The sequence below is a fragment of the Fusarium oxysporum genome, chromosome II (assembly GCF_013085055.1).
Source record: "Fusarium oxysporum Fo47 chromosome II, complete sequence".
Lineage (NCBI taxonomy): Eukaryota > Fungi > Ascomycota > Sordariomycetes > Hypocreales > Nectriaceae > Fusarium > Fusarium oxysporum.
Genome location: NC_072841.1, coordinates 4637052 through 4661794, shown reverse-complemented (window position 1 = coordinate 4661794; position 24743 = coordinate 4637052). Strand labels below are relative to the sequence as shown.

General features: G+C 49.0%; 3 protein-coding genes across 3 annotated transcripts; 2 read left to right on the top strand and 1 right to left on the bottom strand.

The window, feature by feature from the left end:
• The first annotated feature begins 275 nt into the window (after window positions 1–275).
• On the top strand, window positions 276–2071 carry FOBCDRAFT_216195 (peptidase family M48-domain-containing protein). The gene is made up of 3 exons (XM_031174683.3): window positions 276–391; window positions 465–1394; window positions 1445–2071. The coding sequence occupies exons 1-3, from the start codon at window positions 377–379 to the stop codon at window positions 1889–1891; spliced, it is 1392 nt and encodes a 463-aa protein (XP_031051468.1). The 5' UTR covers window positions 276–376; the 3' UTR covers window positions 1892–2071.
• Window positions 2072–2085: 14 nt separating this feature from the next.
• On the bottom strand, window positions 2086–5449 carry FOBCDRAFT_289102 (Metalloenzyme, LuxS/M16 peptidase-like protein). The gene is made up of 3 exons (XM_031174679.3): window positions 4652–5449; window positions 2389–4603; window positions 2086–2341 (listed from the first exon to the last, which is right to left on the bottom strand). Exons 1-3 carry the CDS (start codon window positions 5407–5409, stop codon window positions 2162–2164), a joined length of 3153 nt encoding a protein of 1050 aa, XP_031051464.3. The 5' UTR covers window positions 5410–5449; the 3' UTR covers window positions 2086–2161.
• A 1587-nt stretch (window positions 5450–7036) lies between these two features.
• On the top strand, window positions 7037–9895 carry FOBCDRAFT_289096 (uncharacterized protein; the record flags this gene model as incomplete). The annotated part of the gene is made up of 5 exons (XM_031174676.3): window positions 7037–7204; window positions 7263–7581; window positions 7630–7809; window positions 7856–9026; window positions 9075–9895. 5 exons carry the CDS (start codon window positions 7040–7042, stop codon window positions 9805–9807), a joined length of 2568 nt encoding a protein of 855 aa, XP_031051461.2. The 3' UTR covers window positions 9808–9895.
• Window positions 9896–24743: the final 14848 nt, after the last annotated feature.

The window sequence follows — 24743 nt, the reverse complement described above, 5'->3', positions numbered from 1 at the left end:
GTAGCTTGTGGATTATTCGAGCATTCATGCCTCGCTCTACTTGAATGTCTACCTTTTGAAGTGAGACATGTGTGAAGTATGCAACAATTGCACATATAAATGATTCGCGCCACGGCAGTTGAATCACTCCGTTCATGACATTCAAGAGTATGACATCTGCTGCTGTATTACTACAGTTGCTCTGTTCTTGTGTCGTATTCTGTCGTATTACCACATCGGGACATCGGGAAATATCACCGCCGACGTGCGTTAGGCCAGATCTACTCTATCATCTATCCCACTTTGATAAGCCGCGCAACAGGGGCGCATTAAGCAGCCTAGCTTCGCTCTTACAACTACAACCCCAGGTTTTCGGTTCATCAACAGCACCGCAACCATGGATTTCCTTCAGGTACGTTAATATCAAGCATGCCCTGAACACAACTAAATCCTCCAATTACTTCAATGGATGCTAACTCCAACAGCGCCTCGCGCGCTTCCTCGATCGACCGCTCTTCCCATGGAAGAAGCTCATCATGGGCTTCTCCGTAGGCCAATACCTCTTCGAATCGTTTCTCACTCTCCGTCAATATCGCGTCCTCCAGAAAACCAGCCCCCCCGCCGTCCTCTCCAAGGAAGTCTCCCAGGAAGTGTTCGACAAGTCTCAAGCCTACGGTCGCGCCAAGGCAAAGTTTGAAATCATCAACGGTCTCTACTCTCAGGTTCAGAATCTCGCTTTCATGCACTTCGATGTCCTTCCTAAACTGTGGTCCTGGACTGGTGATCTTCTTCTCAAGTGGGCTCCTGCGCGCTTCACTGGAGAGATCAGCCATACTATCGTATTCGTCTTGACTTTCGCCGTTATTAGCCAGCTTCTTCGTCTTCCTTCTTCGATTTATCAGACTTTCGTCCTTGAGGAGAAGTTTGGTTTCAACAAGCAGACGCCTAAGCTCTTTGTCACCGATCTCATCAAGACCCAAGCTCTCACCTTCGTTCTCGCGCCTCCTTTCCTCGCAGGTTTCCTCAAGATCATCCAGAAGACTGGTAACCAGTTCTTCTACTACCTGTGGCTCTTCGTCATTGCTCTTCAGGTCTTCATGATCACCATCTACCCCGTTGCTATCCTGCCTCTGTTCAACAAGCTGTCTCCTCTTGAGGATGGTGAGCTCAAGACCAAGGTTGAAGCTCTTGCCGCTAGCCTCAAGTTCCCTCTCCACGAGCTCTATGTCATTGATGGAAGCAAGCGAAGCGCCCACTCCAACGCCTATTTCTTTGGTCTCCCCTGGAAGAAGCACATTGTTATCTACGATACTCTCATCGAGAAGAGCGAGCCTGATGAGGTTGTTGCTGTTCTTGCTCACGAATTGGGCCACTGGAAGCTTGGTCACACGACCAGCTTGTTCGGTATCTCTCAGGTAAGTTTTTGAATTCTATCAGATTATTACTGAAGCTAACAAAAATTCAGGCCCATACTTTCTACATCTTCCTCCTCTTCTCTGTTTTCATCAACAACCACTCTCTGTACTCCTCGTTCGGTTTCCTCAAGCAGCACCCGATCATCATTGGTTTCATCCTCTTCTCTGATGCTCTTGCTCCTATGGATCTCGTCATCAACCTGCTTATGCATATCGTCAGCCGCAAGTTCGAGTTCCAGGCCGATGCCTTCGCTAAGCAGCTTGGTTATCCCGAGCAGCTTGCTCGCTCTCTTCTCAAGCTCCAGATCCAGAACCTTAGCACCATGGACGCCGATTGGATGTACGCCAGCTACCACTTCTCTCACCCCCATCTGTCTGAGCGCCTCAAGGCCCTTGGCTGGAAGGGCTCCGAGGGTGTCACCGACGGCGTCACTGATAAGTCCATTGGCAACGAGAAGGAGGGTGTTGTCAAGGCCAGTGGACGTGATGAGCTGTAAATGCAGCAAAAGATTATCTATTTAGATTACATCTGAACAGGGGCTCCTTAGTCTCCTTGGGAATGTGTTTTAGATACAGGAAAATGGCCGGTATGAGCTGGTCATCTAGAAAGGACTTGGCCACCCTTAGACACGTATAGAACCAGACTCAACTGTACAATACAAGTGTTTTTTTTTTAATCTTATCTATTCATGGCATTACTACCGATATGCTCTTTATGATCCCAGAGTCTACCTGTGCGCCATCTACATTTTACTCATTTGGTTCATCTAATCATCATAGGACTCGTCGGAATCGTAGGATCCCTCAGAACCTTCCAACCCTTCATCTTCTTCAGATGACTCTTCCTCTTCACCTTCTTCGGGCTTCAGGCCGTAATCATCGTGGAAGTAGCTAAGCTCGTGAGTCTGGACCTTGTAGCCCATGTCCTTGAACGCTGTCTCCATACCCTGGAATTTGTTAGTAATGACCAGAAAAGACAGGGAGTGAAACAAACCTCTTGCATGATCTTGGCGGCAGTGACAACGATATTGCTCTTGCCAGGCTCAAAGCACGGTAGGACAGTCTCAAGAAGAGCATTCTTGATCTCATCCTCGGTAACGGCTCGCACGCGTCGCAGAACCTCCTTGCCCCAATCCTTAGGCAGACCACGGACAACACCCTGGACAAAGTTCTGCTGGGCGGCGCTAGGCATGGTGGATTGTTCATCGGCGAACATAACAACGATCTGGCTGATGGTGCCCTCGAGCAAGTGACGATCAATATCAACTTCACCTTTTGCAATCTTGCTGATGGCCTCCTTAGAGGCCTTGATAGCCTTATACGCATCGGGTGAGCGGTAGACATGGTATGAGATGATACCAGAGTTGATATCCCGAGAGAAGTAGACGCCGTAAGCGTATCCAGCACCACGAACAGCGTTCCAGAGAGGACCTTCAGCAGCTTCGAGATATCCAATGGCAACCATGATGGAGGCGAGACGAGGATCGTCGAAGGAGGCCAGGCCTTGGGCTGTTGAGACTGAGTAGGAGCTCTCCAGAGTAGTCATGGGCACAATGATAGCGCCAACTGATCCAGGGTTGCGACCTTCATCGTTGAGCAGGCTCACAGGCTTAGGAATCTCGACCATGTTCTCAGCGACCGTCAGAGACTTAGAGAGTGTGTCCCAAGTAGTCAAGGGGTCCGGAAGAGTTTCTAGATTGGCTGTGACAAGGAAACGGAGGTTCTGGAAAGTGAAGAGCGAGTCTCGAACGGTGTTGAACCAACCAACAACCTTCTCGGGTTCCTTCTCGAGAAGCTTCTTGAGTCTCTTCAGATAGACTGCGCGAACAAGCACACGCTTGGCAACAGCCAGTGAGGACTTTTCCATATGAATAGCAGCGTTGACCTCGCTGGCCATAGATTTGCCATCACGCTTTGACTCAGGGATGTCAGCCAAAGCCTTGGTAACGCTGGCTTTGAGTCGCTGGGGATCAAAGATTGAGTCAAACATCATGGTGCGAATCCACTCAACGGCTGCAGCATACTTTTGAGGCTCAACCTGGAACTGGATCATTATTCCGTCAGGATCGCTGATGTAGCGAGCGGAGTGGAGGGAGTAGCTGATAGTGTCTCGCTCAAGTTCCATGACAACTTGCTCAAAACCGACTTGCTTTCCATCACGCATGATGTGTGTGTTGAAAAAGTTGTCGCTAAAGATTGGCATCAGGGGCTTTAGCTCATTGGGAACTTGAGAAGTGCCGATGTGGATAGTGATGTGAACAAAGTTGGTGGGAACATCCTCAAATTGGATGAAAAGAGGAAGCTTGCCTTGAGTTGTACCATCAATGAGTTTCTGTGCCGAGCCACTACCCAGACCGACTGCGCGTGCATGTCCTGAGCGAGCGGTATCCGACTCAATGAAGTGGATAGAATCTGTGCTAGGAACACTCCAGCGATCGACGACAGAGGCGGGAATGGGCTCATCATTCTTCTTCTTAGCATCTTCGAGACGCTTGGCAAGCTTCTCCAGACCTTCAGCACCCAAATCCTCCTTGCGCTTGGCAATCCGAGCTTCTTCATCCTTCTTCATCTTGGTGGCCAATTCATGGGAAGGCTTGCCGAGGATTGAGATGTGAGGAGCGTCAGCCATCCATTTGCTGAGGAAGTCTCGCCACTGCTGGTCTGTCCACTTCTCCAAAACATCGTACTCTTCCAAATCCTTCAGATCCTTAAGTGTCGAGCCATCTCGCTTGCCAAAGAGGTAGTCGGTGATGATATTTGTAGCGTAGAAAGACTCGGATGTCTCAGCATGGTACTTGACTTGACGCCTCTCACGACGGATGCACTCTCTCATGTAATCCATGTCGATAGGCTTCGAGGCAACTTCCTTCAGAAGCTCAAACAGTCGCTTCTCGACAAATTCAAGCTTCTCAGTAGCAACACCTGTGGGCTGCAGCCAAATGACCATGTCAGGTCGAGGGTCGGTCCAGTAAGAGACCGAACTGGCGAGTTCCTCCTTTTCAACCATGACATTCTCAAGAATGGAGACAGAAGAACCACAGAGGTATGTGAGAAGCACATTAAGGGCAGATGATTGGATAAGGTCGTTGCAGTTAGGTCCGAAGAAACCAACGAGGACCTCTCCAACGGATTCGTCTTCCTCTGGGAACTCAACGGTCACAATCTGTGTCTCGTTAATCTTTGGGGGTTGGGCGGAGTCAATCCAAGGCCTGTGACTAGTCAGCAAAGCACAATTCACTAATGATTATGCAACTTACCTCTTGAAAGGGGTATCAAGAGAAGGAATGTCATCCTTGATAGACTCTTCAAAGTCTTCGAGGATGTGGATAAGCTCATCTTGGTTGACCTCACCTACAAGAACCAAGCAAAGGTTTCGGGGCTGGTACATGTCCCGATGGAACTGGCGGATACGTTCAGGGGCAAGAACTCGAAGAGCATCAGTCATACCACCAGTCTCGTAACGGAATCCAACGTTTTCGGGATAGAGGAGACGACGGGCCTTGATATCCATGAGCTCAGAGCTGCGGAATTGCACAGCTTGCATTTCAGAATAGACAACACCAGCATCGTTGCCTTCGCCGTCGATGTGCCAGACCTCGGTCACGATACTCTCATCCGTAATGGTAGGCAAGATAACATGCTCGAGGTACACAGGGAGAACTTGGGCGAAACCATCCCAACCGGCGGTTTCAAGTGTGTAAGCCGTATGGTCGGTAGCAGTCCAGGCGTTTGTGTGGGAGTATGCACGGGAAGAGAGCTTGTCAAGAAGACCCTTGTACTGGTAGCTCTTGGAACCCATAAAGACGAGATGCTCAAGAGTGTGAGGAGCGCCAGAGTCGTCAAAGATCTCAGTGGCTAAAGTGAAGTAGCCATTGAGCTTAGGACCCTTGCGGTCAGCGACAACAACCTGCATTCCACTACGGTCTGACACATATTGAGTGATTGTGCAAGGCGCATAGTCCGTTTTGAAGCTCTGTATCTTGCGGAAATGCGACTTTGAAGGTTCTGGTGACATCTTGAAGTGTTTGAGGCCTACGAGGCTCCAAATAGAACTTGTTAAGTTAGCAAACTACTTATATATAGAAATCTGAGAGGAGTCAAAGAGATAGAGGAAGAGAGCCGGGCTTATAAAGTAAGAGCACGTGATAATTTAGTGACGAACGGGATATTATAAGACTGTGAGCGTTTGAGGAAACAAGAATCGGGAGTGGCGCTAATTCAAGCGGACGGTGATTGGGTTCGACCAAGAAAAGCAACTGTGTCAAAGAGAAGAAGACATGACTAACTCAATGCTGGTAGCCGCAAGAGAAACGTTTGACATGATGGTATAGACGATAACGCTGAGCAGGGCGACTACCGCTGCAACAGCATATCGTGAACGGGGGGTTTTGGGTGACATCACGACAGTGAAAGTGCTTTGTCGATGACAGTTATTCCCAATCTGAGAAAAGAAGCAGCTGGCAGCTATTCAGAGTTCAACTCGGACTGCATCCAACTGAAAAGAAAAATCGAGGGTTCCAACCAACTTCATACAGAGGAACAGGCAGAGTTATGCTGATATACGAATTCTCGCGAATAGCTGTTACACAGCAGCACAGATACTCAAGACCCCGCCATCAAGAGAAGAACACTGACAAGGAAGAAACAAGGTTGAAGGACAAGGCAGACAAGGCAGAAACCCACCAAAATATGTGACACGCAATGCAGACAGTACCTGATCACAAGGAAAATACTTTACGCACCTTCAAAGATTTGTTGCCTAAGTACCGTAAGATAAGGCTGTAGGTTGCTGCGAGTAAGAATGACGAGGAGAGGAGGGGTCCAATCAGTTACTGGGAATGGGCCTGACGAGAAAAATTACCCCGCTATCGAGGTAGCACTTGGTGTAATTGGTAACAGCAATACGACAGAAGACGGCTGAGGATGCGCAAGAAAGATTTAAATGGATGGTTTATATGAAGGGGATTGAAATAAGACATTGGATGTGAGCAAACATTTTGTTGAATGGTAGCAACCAACATTGTTTTAATATCTTTTGTTCCTACATCAACCACAAGCACGAATTAACCTAGGCATCTATCCAGGCATAGCCTCCGCCCTCCTCATAACTTTAGGTAGGAGCACAAGCCAAATTGCCATCGGCATTCTCAATTTTGGTTGGCACGGTCCTTGTCTTTCCATTCATGACCTCAAGAACAATGCAATCCAAAGATGGGCTTTCATGAACAATCCATTAAAGTGGCTTGTGCTCGCCATTGATTGGCTGTACTGCCGCTAAGCGCACTGGCCAAGGTTCAGCCACTCAGTGCTTGGCTTCAGTGGGAAAGTGGCAGGTGCACCAGGGAGGGAAGCTGTAGTGCTGTCATGACGGCACTGGGAAGTTGCCAGCTTGTGGCTGACTCTCGACTGTAAACTTGCGACAGACACCGACAGCTCATGGCAAGAGCCCAGAGCAAGCCAGAGAATATTGATGATTTACCTTGAACTTTGAGCTGTCCAATTACTATTCGAGTCCCACAAGTGCAACATATCAATATTAAGCTCCACGAACAACTCAGCAGCCGTTGTGCTAAACCCACGATACACATCTAGCTTCACCTGACGTTTTTCAACGTTCTTACGATAATACACCTCCGTCTGTCACGATGGCTGCGACAACGGAGCAAGCTCCGCAACAGCTTAGTGACGCTCTCGTCGCCTTCTCCCTCGAAGGTCGATTCCCCGACAATATCTCCGTTCTGCCTCCTGTTTCCGAAACCGACCTACAGCCTGCGATCCAAGCTCTGGCGAAAGCCAAGCGAGATCTGGAGGTAATATGACTCTATTCAAACGAATTTCAGCCAGCTATGTTGCTCACGACGCCCACAGGCCGAGCTGCACACCATCAATCAAGAAACAAAGCAAGATGTTGATTCCTGGATACGGAATTCAAAGACTCTACAGGAGGACATATTCCGCTCGAAGGCGATGGCCAATGAGATTGAACGGCAATCTGAAGCTCCTGATGCTTCTGGCGAGGCGATTCAAGACGCGGAGGAAAAAGCGGAGTTCTTGAATCGCGAAGTCCAGTACAGTCAACAGCTGCACGGCGCATTGCAAGGCATCAAACGTGTCAACCAGCTCCTAAGTGAAGTAGAAGCTGCTAAGAATGAACGCCGCATATTAGACTCGTTACGGCTACTCGAGAGTATGTTATAAAATTCCCATTGCCGATATCATGCTCACCACTTGACAGAGTCATGGGAAGCAATTGACCAAATTGGTGTAAGCAAAACTTGTCGAGTCATGAAACTTCTGAATCTTCGAAGTTTTGAGCTCAAATCTTCTGTTCATGAGGTTTTCGACCATATCTGGAAGACATTGATTCATGCCGATATTGAGACACGCCAATTCGCCGTTTACAATGCTGTTGAGGGTGAGGAAACTGCCTCGCAAACACCACTACCGCTAACAAGTCTTAGATGAGCAAATGAACCTCTCCGATGCAGTAGTTGGCCTTCAGGCTTACAAAGAGGTCGACGAGCGTATGGAACAGTTGTGGCGAAATGTAGATGCCGCAATCATATCTCCCCGGATGGATATCAAAAACAACACCTTGCCTACTATACAAGCAGATGGAGAGGTCCTGAAGCTATCAGGAGAAGCATCAAGATCAGTCGATGCTCTACTCACCGACCTAGAAACGTCCTTCACTTTTCTCGCCCAAAAACTTCCTTCTGATCTCTTGCCACCACTTGGTAACTTTATGATGGCAGACGTAATACCCAAGCTTATTGGGGAGTGGCTGGAGGTTGCAGTACCTTCGTCGTTGAAAGAGATGGGCAACTTCCAGGCCATGATCAAGAGAGCTCGCGAGTTCTGCCAGTCGCTGACTCAACATGGATACACGGGCTTCACGGATTTACAAGATTGGGTTGACAATGCGCCATCAATATGGCTTGGGAAGTGTCGCGAGACAACGCTCGACTCTGTCCGATCCAAGTTACTTGGCGGAATCGGAGAGTCAAAACAGGTCGAGAAGGTTGAGAAGCAAATGGTATCTCTGGCAGAAGGTAAAGAGATCACAAAAACGCCAGGAGGAGCTGCAGCAAACACCGAAGCTGCTGACTGGGGAGCTGATTGGGGTGATGCTTGGGAGGAAGATAATGAGCAACCCGAAGTCCAGAACAAATTTGCCTCGAAAGGCCCAGGCTCTGCGAAAGCCGACGAAGACGATGGAGCAGATGCATGGGGATGGGATGAAGAGGACACCACTACCGAGGCCAAGGACACCAAAGAAGCCCCCGAGAAGGATGAGGAAGATGACAGTGCTGCTGCTTGGGGCTGGGGAGAAGAGGACACAACCCAAGAGCCAGTGCATGCCCCGAAACCCAAGGGCAAAGCCCCTAATGCCCAAAACGAGACTCGAGAGCTTGTGTTAAAGGAGACATATAGCGTGTCGTCAATGCCTGAGCCTGTCCTCGAACTTATTTATGCCATCTTGGAGGACGGCGCTGCACTAACGAGAGACGATGTGGAATATGCGCCTGTTGCAGCTACAGCGCCTGGCCTCTTTGGTCTGCCAACATTTGCGTTAGCCTTGTTCAGGGCCATCTCACCTCACTACTACTCTAGAAGTGAGGGTGGCAACATGTAAGGACATTCCAAGAATCGGCTGAGGGCGTCACTAATCCGGAACAGGTTCCTATACAACGATGCTATGTATCTAGCAGAAAAGCTCTCCGAATTCGCTGATGGCTGGAAGAAGCGAGACGACTTAACACCTAGGGCGCGAAATATGCTACGGCTTGACAATGACATCAAGAGCTTGCAAGCCTTCGCCAATCGCAGCTATGCCAACGAGATGAACATCCAAAAGACCATTCTTCGAGATTTCCTTGGTGGAGCGCAAAGTCTGATGCAGCAAGATGAGATGGAGGCTTGTGTCGAGTTGGCTTCGGCCCGCATCCGTGCCATGGCTTCTGTCTGGAAACCTATCCTCGCTCGTTCAGTCTGGACTCAGGCTTTGGGTTCGTTGGCTGATGCTCTCGCGACCAAGCTCATCACAGACGTCCTCGAGATGTCGTCCATCGGTCAAGATGAGGCATACAATATTGCAAAAACAATCGCCACAGCTACTGAGCTCGACGACCTCTTCCTGCCCAGCACCCTGACAGGAACTGCTAAGTCGGAGGATGAGGTTCCTCAAACAGCTCAGTATGCTCCTAGCTGGCTACGTCTCAAGTATCTGAGCGAGGTTCTGCAAAGCAATCTCAACGAGGTACGGTATCTGTGGTGTGAAAGTGAATTGAGTCTGTACTTTTCAGTCTCTGAGGTTATAGACCTTATTGAGGCTAGCTTCGAGGCGAACTCAAGGACGAGGGATACCATTCGTGAGATTCAGTCCAAACCTACGCCTTTAGCTGGGCGATAAGAGATGTTTGCATGGAGATGAGGGCTGTTTGTGAGATATCTTGGAAAGATGCAGCATTTATGACGCTTTAGAAATACATATGTGATTGTCTGGCTGTTTGAAGCCTTGCTTCATCTCTGTTCTGTCTTATTTTGTCTTTGTTTTGTCTTGTTTTCATTTCTAATACTCAAATCTGTTGTCAGGAGCAAGTCCACAGCTCATCACCAACAACCACACAAACTCACACAATATGAGCAGCTCTATGGATAATAAAGTAGCCATCTACTACAGAAGCATCTCGTTCTTATACAATCAGCACCATATAGTGCTTTTACCTCAGGAGCAGCTTTCATGTTCATCGACTTCACTGCAACCTCAAGCTACCCTATACTTCAACCGTGTCGGAAAGTGAGGCCCAGAATCGCTTGTCCGATTACGAAGACGATAAGACCCTTGATGTTGGTTTACTTAAGAGAGTAATTGGAGTTATTCTGCCATTATGATTTATGGTCACTTGTTTGTGGTCTTTGAACTGACATCGGGGAGAAATCATTGTCACAATCACAGGCAACAACCTCACGAGCATTGAGGCTCCGTCACTTCACAGCTTTCAGAAACTGACCAGAAGATCACAGGCACCAAGAGGGAGACTCATCTGACGGCCATAACTCACCTTGTCCTTGACAGATGACCTCGCGTAATGACCTCTCAACACGGCATATCACAATCCACAAACTCAATCCGCCTTTCTCACCTTCGTAGCACAAACAATAGATATCGGTCGAGTTTCCCATCGTACCATAATCTAGTGAGCTGACTGACCGGAAACCCATAGCAAGGCAACAAGCGGAGGAACACAAAAGCAGATAGCATAGCATGAGACAGCTGCCGAGATGTCGCGACGTCATGTCCGCCGGATGAGTTTCTGTAAGAGGGTCATTCCCTGGCTGGTATGACGACTAAGCATGCCAAGACGGACGTGGATATCTCCAAGACAAGAGGACAGCCAGTGAAAGGAGCTTCGAGCATGGCACAGCAGCTGTAGGATGCTTCATCGGAGAGAAGCGGACATGATGGCTCTGACCGTGGGTTACAGACAGGTAGTCGCAGGAAAGATTGCGCATTTCAACCCAGGTCCTCCCTGTGTAATGTCTCGTGCCAGCGCATTCACCGACGAGGCAAACTTTGTCCAACAGTCGGGTGAAATCTCGGTGATGAGTCAATTCATATCAAATCCTGATGTTGGTTGATGTTTGTTGGTCTCAACAACGAAGGCATGTGCGTAAATTTGATGCCCGGCGAGCAAGCATGCATGAAATGAAACATGCAGCACAAGCGGAAGCCATGTCCATGAATAGCATATTCGATGAAGCCGCGGGCGATCCGCTGCCGAGTCCCGTAGACCAAAGCAGAGGTCAGAAGAAGGTCCACGTAGCATGGCATTGTTGAGCATAGCATAGCATAGCATAGCATAGCATAGCATAGCATAGCATAGCATAGCGGCAGTGACAGTTGGTTGAAACGGCGTCAGAAGATTGGACCACAAGCATCAAACAATGCCGCACAGATCCAAAAGGATTCAACGCAGGATCTCAAGAGGCTGAATTTCATGCCTTTCGGTGCTGGTGTTGTGCCTGTGCTGGGCTGGGCAGACTCTTACTTGAGTGTCAGAGTTAGACCCCCGGTGAGATGAGGCCCCTTCCATCTCCCTCAGAATCCTCTTAGGACACTTGGTCTTGTCTCAGCATATGATGAGATGAGATGGGGCCTGAGCTCTTACTCGTGGGTCTTTGCGGATGTTTTCCAGAAGCTCCGGGGATGCCATCCGGGCCATAGCTCTCAGAATAAGTTTTCTGAACTGTTCCGAGGCCCCCGTTCGAGTAGGGAATATCCATGAAATTCTGATCTTTTGCAACTTCTTGTTTGAGTAATTCGTTTGCGTCGTGGATACGTTTAGACATGGCCCCCAAGTCATGCACTTAGCCCCGACCGAAATAGATGTATATCCCAAACAACCGTCACTGTCACCCAACGGACTTGGACTTCTGTACCTACAAGGTCCACCCCCGCACTAGGACCAGCTACTCGGGACCAAATTCCCCGTTTCACATCTCGCGGTAGTAAGGGGAACCTTACCACTCTCTCTGTTTTTACTTCTTGGGCAGAACTTGCCATGTCCATGTCGTCAAAAACTCAGACAATAACTGGTCTTTGCCGCGTGAAACGTGACCAGATGAATATGCGAGTGATGGCGTGATGCCCCGGTATTGTAAGCCTGTGGGAGATTAATTCAATGCATCGACCCTGTTGTCAGACAGAGTAAATGCCGAATCCTCATGAATAGCAAACTCTACTGTACAACAAATAGATAGGGGTTGATCCTGCACTATCTGACTCATGGGATCAACTCCTACGCTGCTGTGCCTATCATTGCGAAACAGAGCCCGTTCAGCGTTAGGTTCAATTAGTGTCGGACCGTCGAAAAGTTGCCAAACTAGTCTCGAATAGACGGCCTTCAACAGTTGCCTGTTGAGGGAGTTGACGTGGCATGCCAGCACAGTCAGAATGACTATCTGTGGTGGTGAGGCTGATTAACCATTCCAACGACATGTGCTCAATTGCATCACCAAGCATGACGCCTGACTGATGACTTGTGAATATTGCCGAGTCATGTCGGCGATAACTCACCTGCATCTCGTCAAAGGGAGACGAACAGAGGTAGACTCAGCTGACAGAGGGTCAAATTGATATCATTTCTCCTCGCACGAGGTGTTTCCAGTACCACCATGAATTGTGATATCCAGTCAGCATCCTTGAGCTCGACGCCATGGCTCTGTGAATTGGTACTTTATGCATCATTGGTCTCATGATGAAAAGGCGGCCTATGCAGCACTGCACATTTATCCCTCAAAAAGCACATGCATAGAGGGTCGTTGCATCTATACGTGATGCTGGATATGAACCGCACTATGGCCTCTCACGCGATGTTGATATCGAGTGCACCATACCATGGCCACGATGCCGCGCCACGCCCTTCCGATCTTGTCTATGTTTGTCGTGCCGCAGCGTCTGCAACTCACCAGGAACGGCATGCGAGGTGCTGGCTTCGCAAACTCCCACACAGTCCAGCCCGAACTGATATTTCAAAGTAGGGTGACCACCTTTGCCAACAAAGTGACTGGTCACCTATGCAAGACGACCCATGGGGCCGGCCCGAGCCAGGGCTAGCGATTCCAGACACAACCTTCAACAAAAGACCATACAAATGGTTGATCAGGGCTCACATATGGCAGCACCCATCAGTGGTTTTGCCAACACAACCACCAACACAACTTTTACAGCAAATGAGATGCAAAGCAGCGGCTCGAGGGGTACCCTAGGATTACTGTTCATCGTCTTAAGGGTTCCAAGGTTGCACTCGTCAGCCTACATACAGCACACAGCCAGCTGACCCGACAATTGGGCACATACATCTCATATGCTGTGCCGTAGGTGCCTAGACGTTGGTGTGGTGAGATCGGCAAGGCTGAAGTCGCAAATATCCCCAATATGTTCGAGATGTGGAGTTGATATTTGCCAGCACACGAGGGTTGTGTGATGGTCTTGACTATCAATAGAAAACAAGACAATCTAGATGATGGTGTCTTGAACTAGGCGAATTGCCATGGCATTGAATTCAACCACTTTGGTTACAAGGCATGCACGAACCAGCCAGTGGTTTCTGAGCGACACGATACATTTTCAGACAGCAACCAAGCTGTCAGACAGTATGATTTGTGATATCTGTCAGAAATGGCAAACAGCCCGCTTGCCAATGACACCTTGCAGTGTCGCGACCGAACCTCTACCATTGGTTCCATGCTGAGGTATTTGGTGGCCTTCATGCGATGCAACATGTTGACTGGTCATAGTTGATAAAGCTCTGTAGCTACACAGCATATAGCCTGTACTACGACAACCTCTGACGCATCTTAGTTGCTGTTCCGTATAGAGAATACCACCGGGCTGCTGGGGCCTGTGTAATGAAGACAATCAAACTATGCTGACCAACAGATCACGCTCAGCCAAATTCCCAGCCACTGGTGTCAATAGACATTAATTTGTAGCACACGCCTCAAGACTAACAGTCAGCACCGACGCCGAAAGACGTCAAAGCTATAGCTGTCAGGGATCTCGAGTCAGGGGCCCATAAGAAGGATTCTAGAAGGCTGAGTATCTAAACGAACAGGCCAAAAACCCGACGACCCTAAGGATGTGAGGTAGGGGTTCTTGGTCCCTGGATGTTCCAAGCAAGGTATGCCCACCAAGAGTGGCATCCCAACCATCCGTGGTGATTTGCAAAAACACTGAGAATTGATGTGTGTTTCAATAACTTTCAAACTCGCCGAATGTTCGGGCGTCTGGAGCATGGTCCGGGGAGCTTCGATTATACCCGACAATCTGCTTCAATATAAACGATACAGTCGGCAGTTTGTATGGTTGTGTTGAAATTAGTGGAAGAGTGTCGTTTCGAAACCAAATCGCCAAGGTTCGCGATGCCTGGCTCGATTCTCCACTGATTGCCAGGCACAGCTGATCCCCTGAGGCTATGGCGTTTGTTGGTCCAAGCCTCCAAGTTGGGCGACAGATTAAACTTCGCACCGAAATCATGTACGTATTTCGCAATCAATCGCATTGTCAGTACACCATTCCAGAGCGCAATACTGCCGACTACCACAGCATATCATTGCGTAATGGTGCTTGTGTATCCTTCAATGAATCAATGGGTCTTGGACCGCGAGGTACCCATGGACATATAAGAAGAAACACGCATGTAACCAAGTGCTGAATTTTGCCTCTGGGCCATCAATAAAGCCGACCTGCGAATGCCGCGGACGCTAGCAAACAATGGCGCCTTGATACCTAGTTCAACGCTTTGATGAACCGGGGAGAAGTCCCGCGAAATTGTGTTGGCCGTTGACATTGGTGGTTAGGCATTGACAGTGAGTGTTGTCTGTCTTCTTGAAACCGCCGTTGAGATTTTTCATCCATCCGACACAAATGCGCCGTTGATGCGGAGTATTAAGCTCTGGAATTGATGTGATGCTACACCCCAACCTCAACTTCCCCAGAACCCCTTCTTGCGCGTCAATGATGTGCAGCAGCCACAGGCCCAAGCTTTGTGGTGTCAACGAATCTGCAAATGATATCCTGTGTGAAATTGTTTGCCATATGGCGCTCTGTAATTTGCTTCTCTGTCCACCATGTTTCCGGATGAGTTCGCCGGCGATTGATCCATGGAAAATGGTGGTGCCATGCCCTCCAGGTGGTCTGTTGCTCGTGAATCCGATCCAAAATTGAACATTATTGCGAAGCCTCTTCGGGTGATGTTTCTTACCATCAGCTCGGGTCAATTGAAGGCGCAGGCTCTAGACTCCACTGTAAGAGGAATTCGCCGAGGCCTCAATATAATCAAATGGCTGAGCATCGACTCCATTTTGCAGTACAAGGGTATGGTAGCTCAATTCGTTGCAGAAAGTCAATGCTACCTATGCCCTGAGTGTTCATATGCCCGTTCATGGTTGCTGAGACCAACACCGAGAGACTGTGACATAGCTGCAGATCGAGGAATCGAATGTTCGTTCCGAGGTTGGTGTGTTGTATAGATTAGTACAAAAAACTGGTTTAGATACCATCGATTGATCACCACAGACGTATCAAGTATGGATTGTCTGATGCATGTAACAACAGTCTGTATTGCAACCTTGAAGTTATCAATTTCAACACTCGGTGGTTCTTATCCGAATATCTACACCTCAATAGGAAGGCCGAGCTGATAGATCAAACGTAGATTGGCGGCTCGGATGCACGTTGTCACCCATTTGCTTAATCCATGCGGCATTGAATGCAGCGGCAGGCGCGCAATGAGCGGGCACTCCCGTGGTATCAATTCCACCGCGTGGTCTATATCAGTCCAATCACCAAGGTAGGATGATCTGGCGCCCCCATCACGAGCTTCTCTCGGTACCCGATTGCGCGGGATGAGGTCGTCTTAGAGGTGCCAGCTGTGTCGAACTAAAGAAAAACTAATGCCGCTTCTATACTCTGCCACGAATGATTGACGAATTCAAAACAGCCTCGTATGCGGTGCCGCAAACCTCGAGTTCAGGTTATCAATCTTGTGGTGATTGGATTGCTACCTGGCCCTGGTCATAGCTTTCGTATACGACCCTGTCCTCGAATAGGCTGCTGTTTGCATAGGGTATGCTTAAACAACAGACACCATCAAACGGCTAATTATCATCTTGCAGCATGCTCGTCAATGGTGTCCTTCCCCATGAAAACACCTGTAGCTCGCCTCACACGAATAATTGGACCCCAAGATGCAATTCGCATACTGTATCATTCACAGTGGTGGGCTTCATAGTACAGCAGGTTGATGCGAGCCAATGCAACAGGTCTGACGCTGTGCCACTTCTTGCTGGCATGGCATTGCATAGGTCGCCTGCAGACCATCAGGTGCCCAGAAGCAATGACGCGATAGAATGCATGGTGAGACTGGGCATTGCGTTGTGCCTTGCGCCGACAGGACAAGGTGATTGTGACGCAGTCACTGTAATTACTGGACACAGTCGAGTGTTCAAAGTCTCGATACAGAGCTTGATGGCATACCGCAGATGCTTGGCCCATGGTTGGCTGTCCTCCACAAAGGGTTAAGACCTCTGACATACTGCTTGAGGAAGGGCACGTGGATGCAACCCGTAGAACAGTGGAAATTGAGGGCGTGCCGCAGAAGTCTTGGAACGGAATAATCGGCAAACTTTGCTATGCTCTGTAAGAATACGGCGCATCTTGGACTGGCCGTGCCAACGCCCAGAAGGGATTAATACGATGGACAACACGGCCGCTTAGCAGGCCATGGGCTTGGCATTTACCATATTATGGTCAGGTAGGTAGCTGTGGCCCTGTGGATAAGATAGCTCAAATGGAACGACGATAGAAAATCGACTTGAATACGAGATTCATATCGGCTGCAGCATGCCTGAGAGGCAGAGGTACATAGAAGTACCTCAAACAAATCGAGTGCCTGAATATGGCGCGTGATAGCTTTGACGAAACATCGCATCCCTTGAGTATGCAAGGGCCCTGGCTGGGCCGTATCTCAATAAGACCTTTGGAAAAGTCATGACCGACATAGCCGAGACGCTGCCCCCTCATTCGAGTTGGAGAGAAACTGCAAGTCAAGGCGGCAGCTGTGTCGGTGGATTGAGTGATGAGCCTTCTTCACCCCTCTAAAAGGGCCAATGGATAATTTCTGAGGATGGGACTGTGGAACAAATCAATTCGCAGTCAGACACTCGCTGAAAGGGTGAGAACTGGGTCAAGCATGAGAAATTTAGAATACCATCACCAAATGTGATAGCGAATGAGCTTGCCCCGTGATTTCTAACGTAGCTTTGAAGATGTCAGAAGTTTGTGGTTCGTTTATCCGCTCTGTGCCCCCGCGCTCGTCTTTCATTGTTGTATCCGTAATGAGATTCCCTACGTCACCCGGCAATCGCGTCATATCACCATTCTGGTCACCCTTATTTTCCCGTGAACAAACTGGCTTGCCAGGTTCGCCCGTTCAATATAGGCTGATGACGGAATTTGGAAGACTTGTGTTGCTCTTGAATCTGCCATTTTGCGATTCGTTTGTCTATCGAGCCATGCCAAGTGAAAGACAGGGCTCACAAAGTTGACTGAACGATTTGCTTCTAAGGTTGAGTGTTGACACATACACAAGGCTGACCGATACCGCAGGTCGTCTCCCGAGACACTTGAGATCAGTTCTTTCAGGGGCTCAAGGCAGACGACGGCCCCATGTCTCACAACCATGCCCCTTAAGATCCCTTAGGGGCCGAGAACCCATAATAGATCCTACAACCGATTGGATGATGAATCAAGCAAGTGACGTCATTGTTCTTCCCCACGCAATTGAGCGAGCCCTTAACGAATCAATAGCGAATCAGAATTCCGCTGGCGGTTATGGCTGGCCCAGCACACCGGTGCCGTTTGAACACCCAATTTGCTTCTCAAGACACTCGAGATGCTGGAACCGCTCAAGAATATCCTATCACCGGCCCAGATTGGAACAAGTACCGGCACACCGCATGTGATACGACACTGTCGACATGGTCTTCGTTGCTGGCTCTTTGTCGTTCGGGGTCCAGAATGGATACCTCGTGACCATAAGAAATCTTGCTGGTCTGTCTAAAAATGTCGGTGTATGCAGCCTAAGATGAAATGCGGTCCATGGTTTGTCGTTTTCCACGACCCTGCTATTGGATTCTCAAGATTTCAAACAGGGCTGCTAATGATAGCAGGCCTCGATGTGTTGAATAACAAGCGCGAATGGGATTCTGGCATAGGCCACTAGAGTCTTGAGGACAATGAACTTTGTACGGAGTAACATCAACTCTATTTGCCATTATCCCCAAGGCAAGATGTGCATGAATAATGATAAAGAAATATTGAAAGGCCGTGTCCGTTGGAGTCGAGAAGGATATACGCCTGGCAAGGCTGCAGACTGTGTGTATTACCGAGTGTTTGTGATAAGAAAGCGGGGGATGGCGTCCGTCAAAGATGATGGATGAGCGGACAGCCGTACGGGCAGTATGCATTCTCCGTAACCCACGGCCGAGATATCTGGAAGGTCCCCACAGCGATATGCTGCCCGCAGCAAACGATCTTTTTACGTACACACCCCTATGCAGGTTCCAAGCCGGTCCGGGGCCCTTGTCTTCCCCCTGTCTGAAGCTTGGGGGCCCTGACCTAAAATTGGCGGGAGTCGGCGCCAAAGGATCGACGAGATGATGATCTCATTCCGTTGTTGGCTGTTCAGAGGTTTGTTTCAAGATGCAGTATGAGGATATTGCCAAATCAAATGGCGTATTGCTAAGACGTCCCACAGAAACTGGCGGAATGTGGGATATACATTTGAGGTCCAGGAACTGGTATCCTGGGGCATTCAGCCTCCTAAGTCTCAGGCCCTTCTGCCACCACTTCCCATGACGCTCCTCAACCCATCCCCTGGGCCCAAGACGCGATTGGCTTCCCCACAGGATTTCCTTGACCAGCGTATGATCCGTCTGGCTATCTCGTGTCTAGGCACGCTTGGAAGTTATAATTACCCTGATGTTTGATTGTGTTGTTTCGAGCGGGAGGAGAGACTAGAAAGCCAGTACGGGGAATCGAGAGGTGAGCCGATAGGCAAGTTTGACGAAAGAAATGGCAATCCAACGCTCCACTTGCGCTGGTGGTCAACGATGCGATGCTATTGTCAGCGAGCGGCACTTGGCCGTGTTTCGCTATTAGCAAAGCGGCAAAAGGCGATAATGCCACGTCACCACGACTATAAGTCCGCGGACGACTACATGATAGACATATCACTGGGTTTATGTGACCTCAGATTCCTTGGTTTGACCTTGTAAACGAGGGCAATGCGAAATCGTGTCTGGATTACCATCCTGCATGCCCTATCGAGTAAACCCTGCCCCCCCTTAACCGAGTATTTGGGTACAGTCAACCGTGGCTGCGTGGCAATCTGCACTGGGACCAGCAAGGAATTGAAACCCAACATGCCATACACTGATGCAGCCTTGTGCACAGCTCAGCCGCACGTAGGCGAGAGCACAGTAATCTGTAATCTGGCAGTCACTTTTGAAGATCAGGATGTGCCATCCTCTAGCGAGGGTAGGGCAGGGTTAACAACGACGGTTTGCCGGGGAAGGTTGAGAAGAGCCTTCCGGTGCTCGTGACAGTGGATACGAGAAGGCCCTAAATTGGTAGGACGAGGAGCCACGCGGGCGTTGAAGTTGACATTTTGGTAGTTGCTGTGGATGAGGCTAACGGTTTTCTCAAACAAGCTGCTTGGGTTCCTTGTTGATACTGAGATTAGACCATCCAGTAGCAGCTGAGGTAAGCGAATGCGCCGCCCTGCACTGTATAGAGAAAGATCAGTCATCGCTTTCTCCAGTATAGTGGATACAATCCCTTGAATAGCTGAGATTGCCTCGAGATGCTAAAGAGACACGATGTGATGCTGACAGAGAACACGAACGTGGAGGATTCAGATGCTAGGAAGAGCTTGATAGCGCGCTAGGGGAACGCAAGAAAACTTAGTGTTGAATCCTAAGAAACAAAAAGACTTAGGTAAGTTATGAACAGCTTAATGGGCCATTTGATGAGTTTATTTTGGCAGCCTTGTCAAGGTTTGAAGTTTTTTTGCTCCGTGAGGACGCCATCTGGCTGTGCCCGCAAAATCCAATTTTGGAAGCTGAGGCTGATGATTTTAGTGGAAGGTACTCTGTACGTAGTGGAATCTGGAAATGACCGAAGGACTCTCCTTCTGCCAAGCAATATAACAATATCAAACACTGCCCGCAGGCAGGTACATCTTCGATTTTGGGTCCTGACTTTCAAGGCATGGAATTCAACACCAGACCATACATCATCACGATATCAATATCGGCTGTTAGTCGATCTAAATCATCGGTGTTGCTCGTTTCAAATCCTCGGCTCTGCGGCCCCGTTCAAGGGCCAATTTCCCTCCGGTCGGGTCGGGTTGTTTGGCTGGAGTCAAAATCAACATTGGCGCTCCACACATCGTGTCAGACTGAGGTCATTGTTGGAGGAGGCTCAAAAGCCCGGCCAGTCCAGCCCAACGCAACCTAAAGCAGAGCAACGCTACGCTGCTGAGGCACAACACGGAGTAGGGCAGTCAAGCCGCCGTTCAGAGGCTCACCAGCCCCCTTGCAACCTTGCAACAGCATGAATCCTTGGGGCACAGGCACTTTTGCTTACTGCTCCCTCTGTGGTTCACTTGTTAGTAGTCTTGCGCATGTGGCTCCATGTGGCCTATAGAGTCAAATCTCTGGCATACAGATCGAGTCATCGCCTACGTATGCTGCATGAAAGAGGTACCACGTTTTGATATCAAAGTCCAAGTCAACGTCTGTGGCGATTGATTGGTAGCCCTGCTCCTTGACCAACGCCGGGCACATGGTTAGCCATGTGCCGAAGCGAGAGATTGAAGTGCTGTACACGCGAGTACACCCAATTCTAGGCGCGGAGACGGGTACTGTACGCGTATTGACGGGCGTTGAACGATTGAAGCTTCTACCATCCCCTGTCATGGAATTGTTCTTTTTCTATGACTATCGAAACTTGAATACGGTAGCGACGGGCAGCGGCTCCGACTGCTGTCAATGACTCCTCAAGCTCAGTGACCTGCTCGTCAATCATCCCAAGATTGTTTAGTCTTGGCCGGATCGCTAGCCGAAGCTGTCCTCTTTTTTCTGTCTGCTTACTGGTTCAAAGTACGCTTGGGAACCACCAGTTTGTGTCAAAGCTCTTTGACATTTCCTTTTCTCCCTTTTTGATCCCCTCGTGATCATGATTTGAGAGGGTCTTACAACCTGGGACAAACGAGAATGCAAATATATGCCAAGAGGACAGAAAGGAGCCGACAAAGACAAAATAATAAACAGTGAAGACGAGACAATATTTGATGGTTGCTCGGTTGAGCGTGGGCACCAAGCTTGTTTATTAGGCCAAAGTCAAAGTTTTTTTCTTGAAAAAAGTTGAAGCAGAAAAGACCCAACCCCAACCCAGACTATGGACTTTTTTACCACTTTGCCCCTCTTCTCTTTCATTCTGACAGTCTGACCGGATACGGTCTTGGTTGCCAAGTTCATATCGTGATCGTTGATTGCTCGATCGCCCTCGTCTAAAAGAGAACTTGGTCGAATTTGACAAAACTTTGCTTTTACCACAGTGTCATGGAATGGCTACCAAGGAGGGGTATGGCGTCTTATTGCATCGTCATTCTGAGATGGCTGCTCATCATCAAGCAATTGTGTTGCGACCAACCAGACTGATAGCACATGTCTATCGGACCATTTCGTCCACATTAATTCATATCGTTTTCATCTCGTTGTCAGACAGCTTTGTTAGTCAGGAACGGAGAATTTGCCTATCGCCCCTTCGGATTGCTCTGGCATGGTCGAGAAATTGGATTTGCGCCGGCGCGTCTCATTCTGATTGACCAGCTTGAAAGTAAAGGTGTGTAGCTCAGACCTCTCGGATCCAGCGGCGCGCATCTCTATCTCTCTTGTTTTGCACCGGCTCTCCCTTAAGACAAAACCGTTGATCGCCATGAGGATTTCATGCATTGAAGCATGGAAGATTGGTTTGTGTTGCAAGCCTAGTTGAGTTACACAAGGATCAAGTGCCGAAGTCATCAATCATCATCAACGATAATCGCAATCGCAATCGCAATCACAATCACAAGCATGATGATTTATGATGATGGTATTTATGGCGTCTTTCTCCACTCTGAATGGTTAGCCGTTAGTTCTGATTTAAGAGTGTTATTGGCCGCTGTTGTTGGTCCATTGCGGCGCACTACCGTACTCCGAATCGACGAGGAGTCCAGCAGAGCACTTTGAGGCAAGCGGTGTCGCGTTTATTCTGTCGACCTTGATGGACTCGGCGCTAGAAAAGCCAGAAAAGGGGTGCCGTAAGAGGAAGTGAAAGAAAACGGTGTGAGCCACACTATCCATGATCCATGGCATCCATATGATGGCCGAGCCCCGAATCCCGCCCACACGCGCAAAGCCTCAATCCGACCTTCAAAGGAACAGTCCAAGCCCACTACCGAGCGCTAATTGCAAGCTGGGACGCTAAAGTTACAACACAACGGTTCCCGAATTCCACGTATTCAAGGCTTCAGAGTAAATCTTTTATAAGATTAAGCTTCTGATTTGAGGAAGTTATGATGAGATAATGAAGCTTATCGCGTAATTGCCAAACCTATGATGCTCTATACGACACGCTTGGATTCCAGGGATTGTCTAATTCGCAAGGGGAATGAGGATGGAAAAGAGGAGAGCTTAGAGGAGGATTGAGCCAGGATCCATCGTCATCTTCCAACGTTCCGGTTCCCCATGTGGGAGATGGAATAGCCTTCTCACATAGGCATGGATGCTCTGACGATTTCCAAGAGTTTCGTTCGAATCAAGCTCACACCGCTCTGAGCACCTATTTTCAATGCAATGCAGTTCCCTTTACATCTCGCCCTTTCTTTTTCTTGGCTAGTCCATAGGTGATGGAAGACAGGGTAAGCTAACCAAAGATAAGCCAGCATCCAGTCCAGCCTATCCGATATATCCCTGGCACGTTGACGATGACCCTATGGTAGGACTTGCTTGGCCTATGCTATGTTTCTGAGTCTACCTTTTTGTCGCTGGGTTTTCCCGTGTAACCGTCTTGTCCTTCAACTGGCATGACTATGACTCTTCCCCCCCTTTCTTCTTGCCCTGTCATGTCTACCAATTGCTTGGGTGACTTGGCCCGTTCGCCCTGTTCTTAGCACCGAGGCATAGTGTGTACACGGGAAGTGAGTAATCAAGTAGGTGAACAGACAGGTGAGGAGGGAGGTTCACCGTATCTGTCTGTGTGTATAATGATTATATTGGTCTGGAAGGCACAACGTGGTATGTCGGTCAATCTCAGTTCGAGACATTGTCCTTTAACGACATTAATTTCTGGTCATGTGCACAGGTGGTGTATCAGAATAAGTTAGACCTCGGAACATTTCATCAGATTTGAGGTTGAGTTGAATGTGTTGCATTAGACCAGTGTCTCCCTGCAAACTCAACTTTGTCTCCCTTGTATCGATCAAGTCTTGAGCCTTGGGTAACACCTCTCAACCACCTAAACTTGGACTCTGTGTCTGGCTGCATAAGGAGGACATGCTCACTCACTCACACTCTCACACACACCATCAGGGCCTAACCATTCGCCTCCCCCTTGACCATTGACCATGGAAAACCCCACTCTATCAAGTTACAGTGGATGAAAATCATACACCCCTCCCCCCGGTCACCTCCCCAGTATCCACCCGGGTCTGTCTGTCATCCACAGTAAAAATTGAAAGGGAAAGGGAAAAAAATAATTAAAAAAAAGGGCTGTAGGGAGATGGAAGGGTACGTACCCCAGTCCAAGGTTCCCAGCGTTGGGAAATCCCTGGTCTCTGTATGTACAATACAAGCCCCAGTATCGTTGGATGCTGGTCCCATCAAATCAATCAATCAATCACTTACTCTGGTCATCCTCATCACCCTGCCTGTCTCTACCCAGACTCCACTCCTGAGTTGCACTTTGGAGATTGACAGCGGATCAATATGAGGAGAGGTGTAGATAGAGTACATAACATATTGTCTGTCTGTTACAAAGACAAGCACGGGCACACAGGCACAGGTACGGGTCGTGACTGAGACTTTAGTGGGCTGTTAGGACTAGGCTTAGTGAAGCTCACACAGACGCTTTCGACTCGGCCAACGCTGGCCAGCAGGCAGCGCCGTACAGCGCAGCGGAGGAGGCCCTAGGTACCTACAGGCTACAAGGCAGCACAGACTTTAAGTACTGACACTGACACTGCCAGAAGATCAACTCGTGTCAAGTGTCAAGTAGAGATGCTCCAAATAAAGAAAAAACAGTCTTGGCTGGTCACCCCTCCGCCATAATTTCCCGGCCCCAGCCCAAGAAGACACCCCCAAGTCAGTCAGAGAGAGGAGAGAGGGAGAGAGAGAGAGAGAAAGAGCCCAACCATAACAGCAACCGCCCAGGCTCTGGCTCTGGCTCAGCGCACCGCCGCCGCATACAAGACTCTTCCGCTGCCCGCGTCCAAGCACCAGCAGCTTCCATTCAGTCTCTTCTATTCTGTGATCTAGCTTTCTTGACGTTAGCTCTCTTTTTCCTGCAAAGTCTCAAGTCTCGCCCGCTCCAACGCGCGCCAAAAGAGGACGCCTCCATACTTTGAAGCTTCTGCCCTCCCTTGCCCAGTTCGCTCTACCAACTGTACCAAGAGGAGATTGCCCTATTTTTTTCTCTATCTTTTTTAACCTTCTGGTTCCCGGGCTATCATACAGCCA

Bases quoted from the DNA above. Each gene is read 5' to 3' on its own strand.
- FOBCDRAFT_216195 (XM_031174683.3), top strand. The intron at 1,395-1,444 runs GTAAGTTTTTGA...ACAAAAATTCAG, and splicing joins GCTTGTTCGGTATCTCTCAG to GCCCATACTTTCTACATCTT.
- FOBCDRAFT_289102 (XM_031174679.3), bottom strand. From the start codon at position 5,409: ATGTCACCAGAACCTTCAAAGTCGCATTTCCGCAAGATACAGAGCTTC. The intron at 4,604-4,651 runs GTAAGTTGCATA...GACTAGTCACAG, and splicing joins CTTGATACCCCTTTCAAGAG to GCCTTGGATTGACTCCGCCC. The intron at 2,342-2,388 runs GTTTGTTTCACT...AACAAATTCCAG, and splicing joins CCGCCAAGATCATGCAAGAG to GGTATGGAGACAGCGTTCAA.